At 57.9% G+C, this 2,854-nt stretch overlaps 1 protein-coding gene across 1 annotated transcript in view; it reads left to right on the top strand.

The window, feature by feature from the left end:
- Positions 1–319: 319 nt before the first annotated feature.
- The window catches only part of GUITHDRAFT_122740 (hypothetical protein), a gene marked incomplete at both ends in the record, with an annotated part of 4,449 nt that continues 1,914 nt past the window's right edge, over positions 320–2,854 (top strand). Inside the window, 12 exons of the mRNA XM_005817981.1 lie at positions 320–349; positions 432–491; positions 593–641; positions 854–897; positions 942–980; positions 1,030–1,160; positions 1,540–1,644; positions 1,905–2,003; positions 2,148–2,178; positions 2,340–2,405; positions 2,478–2,555; positions 2,700–2,770. Coding sequence (XP_005818038.1) covers positions 320–349; positions 432–491; positions 593–641; positions 854–897; positions 942–980; positions 1,030–1,160; positions 1,540–1,644; positions 1,905–2,003; positions 2,148–2,178; positions 2,340–2,405; positions 2,478–2,555; positions 2,700–2,770 — 803 coding nt within the window. The remainder of the gene's footprint in view (positions 350–431; positions 492–592; positions 642–853; positions 898–941; positions 981–1,029; positions 1,161–1,539; positions 1,645–1,904; positions 2,004–2,147; positions 2,179–2,339; positions 2,406–2,477; positions 2,556–2,699; positions 2,771–2,854) is intronic.

The following is a 2,854-nucleotide window of genomic DNA, read 5'->3' as shown; positions in this document are numbered from 1 at the left end:
GGGAGGGAGAGAGATTGAGAGCCAAGGGATGGAGGAGGCGAAGAGAAGGATCCATATCAATCACGAGCAGAGCAGAGCAGAGCAGAGCAGAGCAGAGCAGAGCAGAGCAGGGCAGAGCAGAGCAGAGCAGAGCAGAGCAGAGCAGAGCAGAGCAGAGCAGGGCAGGGCAGGGCAGAGCAGAGCAGAGCAGTTCCCTTCTGTCAGGGCAAGCAGTGAGCAGCCCCAGGAGGAGCAGGAGGAGAGCAGAGGAGGCCGAGGAGGGGCAGCAGACGGCTGAGAGCAGATCAGGTATGACGTGACCTATACCGACGAGGAGCGCATGGATTTCCACATCCTCGACTATCACAAGGTACCTGAAGCAGGAGGACAAGGGGGGAGGGGGGCAAAGAGGAGGATAAGAACAAGGAGGAGGAGCTGACGGCGACGAGCAGGAGAAGGTCTCAGGGCTGCTGATCAAGGTGATGGACTGGAACAAGCTGTCAGGGAGCGAGGTGAGGAGAACAGGACGAGAAAGAGAAAGAGGAGGAAGAGGAAGAAGAGGAGGAGGAGGAAGAGGAAGGCGAAGCGTCTGCTGGACTAACAGGTTTTGCAGTTCATCGGAGCTCGATATATCGACCTGACCCCGTATGTCGGGAAGCAGCGTGAGTGAGAGAGAGCGGGGGGTAGCGGAGGAGGAGGAGGAGCAGCAGCAGCAGAAGCATGGGAGCAGGCAGAGGAAGGAGGAGGAGAAGGCGGTGGTCGAGGAGGAGGAGCAGGCAGAGGACGGAGGGTGTGGGGATGGGAGAGAGGAGGATGAGCAGCAGCAGCAGCAGCAGCAGGCAGAGGAGGGAGGAGGGGCTGATCAACGATGCAGAAGGGCTGGTGGAGCTGTCGGAGAGCATCGTCAACCACCTGTCGGTAGGTGAGAGAAGCGACGAGCTCGCGGCTGAGGAGACGCGCAGGGAGTGCAGGGAGAGGTGGTGCTGGGACACAACAAAGAGGTGAGAGCCCAAGACAAGGAGGAGAGGGAGAGGAGAGAGGATGGAGCAGGAGGTTGTGATGGAAGGAAAGAAGAAGAGGAGAGGAAGAGGAAGAGGAAACGATGGTGAGTCAGGAAGAGGTCGAGGAGGGAGAAGGGAGGTGAGCCAGAGGCAGGAGAAGCAGGAGCACAAGAAGCAGAGGTACAGAGAGAAGGACAGCTGAGTAAGGAGTAGGAGGGAGCAAGAGCAAGGAGTGAGCAGTAGTAGTAGACGACGAAGGTGAAGAAGCAGGACAAGAGCTGGAGGAGGGATACAGCAAGTGACTCACTCCGCATGGCAGCCAACCACCGTCACTCTCACGCTCAAGTACGAGCCTCTCTTCCCTGCTCCTGCTGCTGGCTCCTCCTCCTCCTCCTCCTCCTCCTCCTCCTCCTCCTCCTCCTCCTCCTCCTCCTTTCCTGCTCCTGCTTGGGGACCACGAGGACGAGGACCAGATGGGGAGGGAAGAAGATGCAAGGGGGAAAGGAGGAGGGAGAGGGAGAGAGAGAGGGGCGAGGAGGCTGACCGGAGGGTCCGGCAGGTGGGAGACGAAAGGGCTGCTGGGCTCCTCGTCGATGGAGCTGGAGGAGGTGACGCACGTGGTGGTGAAGGCGCTGGAGTTCGAGAACGTGCCCAAGATGGACTTGTAGGAGCCTCTTGCTGCTGCTGCTGCTGCTGGCTCCTGCTCCTGCTCCTGCTGCTGCTGGCTCCTGCTCCTGCTCCTGCTGCTGCTGCTGCTGCTGCTCCTGATCCTGCTCCTGCTGCTGGCAGCTGCTCCTGCGGCTGCTGGCTGCTGCCGGCTGCCGGCTGCTCCTGCCGGCTGCTCCTGCTGCTGCTGCTGCTGCTGCCCTTGCTTCTTTTCTGCTCACCTTGCTTGTACTCACCTCCTGCTCCTCTTCCCGTCAGGATGGGCTCCTGCGACCCGCTGCTGGAGATCTGCTGCGGGGAGACAACCTACCACACTGAGACGGCGTGGGGAAGTACGCGGGGTCATGGAATGAAGAGGTGAGGACAGGGAGGGAGGGAGGGAGGGAGGGAGGGAGGGAGGAGGGGAGGGAGGGAGGAGCAGCAGGAGGATGAGCAGGAGGATGAGCAGGAGGATGGGACTGATCGATGGTTACAGTTTGTGTTTGCGATCGACTCACTCAGCATGGACCTGACGCTGATGCTCTACGATGATGTGAGGGGAAGCGAGGGAAGGCGTGTGGGAGGAGGGGGCGGGGGGCAGAGGGCGGAGGGAGGAAGAGGGTACAGAGTGAAGAGTTGGAGGAGGTGAAGGAGGTATGAAGGGGAAGAGGAAGAGGACGGACAAGGAGAAAGAGGGCTCTGATATGTGAGCAGAACCGAGGGAAATTCAAGGATCTGATCGGGAGGGCAAGCATCAGGATGAATTCAGTGCTGCAAGCGGTAGGAGGTGGAGGAGGAGGAGGAAAGGGGGATAAGGAGGAGGGGGATGGTGAAACAGTTGTGGATCTACAGGATGAAATTTGGGTGGAGATGAAGAAGAAGAACGGGGAGAGCGTGTTGGGTCAGAACAAGAAAACGACGAGAGTGAAGGTGAAGTGTTTGAACTCCGTGTGGTGTTGGTGGTGATGGTGGTATTGCTGCTGCTGCTGCTGCTGCTGCTGCTGCTGTTGATGATGATTCAATTTGGATCATCTGTTTAATGTTTGTGTGGATTCGTAATGATGTCTTCTACAGATTCGAGTGATGGCGTGGAAATATGACAACATGGTCGACAAATACGTCGAATCAAAATTCCCGCTTGTAAAGTAACAAACTTTTTGTTTGTGCTCTCGAATGATAACGACAGGAAAAATACCTCGAGCTTGTTCACAAGCAGACAACAAACAGGT

Source organism: Guillardia theta (genome assembly GCF_000315625.1).
Source record: "Guillardia theta CCMP2712 unplaced genomic scaffold GUITHscaffold_425, whole genome shotgun sequence".
Lineage (NCBI taxonomy): Eukaryota > Cryptophyceae > Pyrenomonadales > Geminigeraceae > Guillardia > Guillardia theta.
The sequence above is the reverse complement of the archived record's forward strand: the minus strand, read 5'-3'. Positions and strand labels throughout refer to the sequence as shown.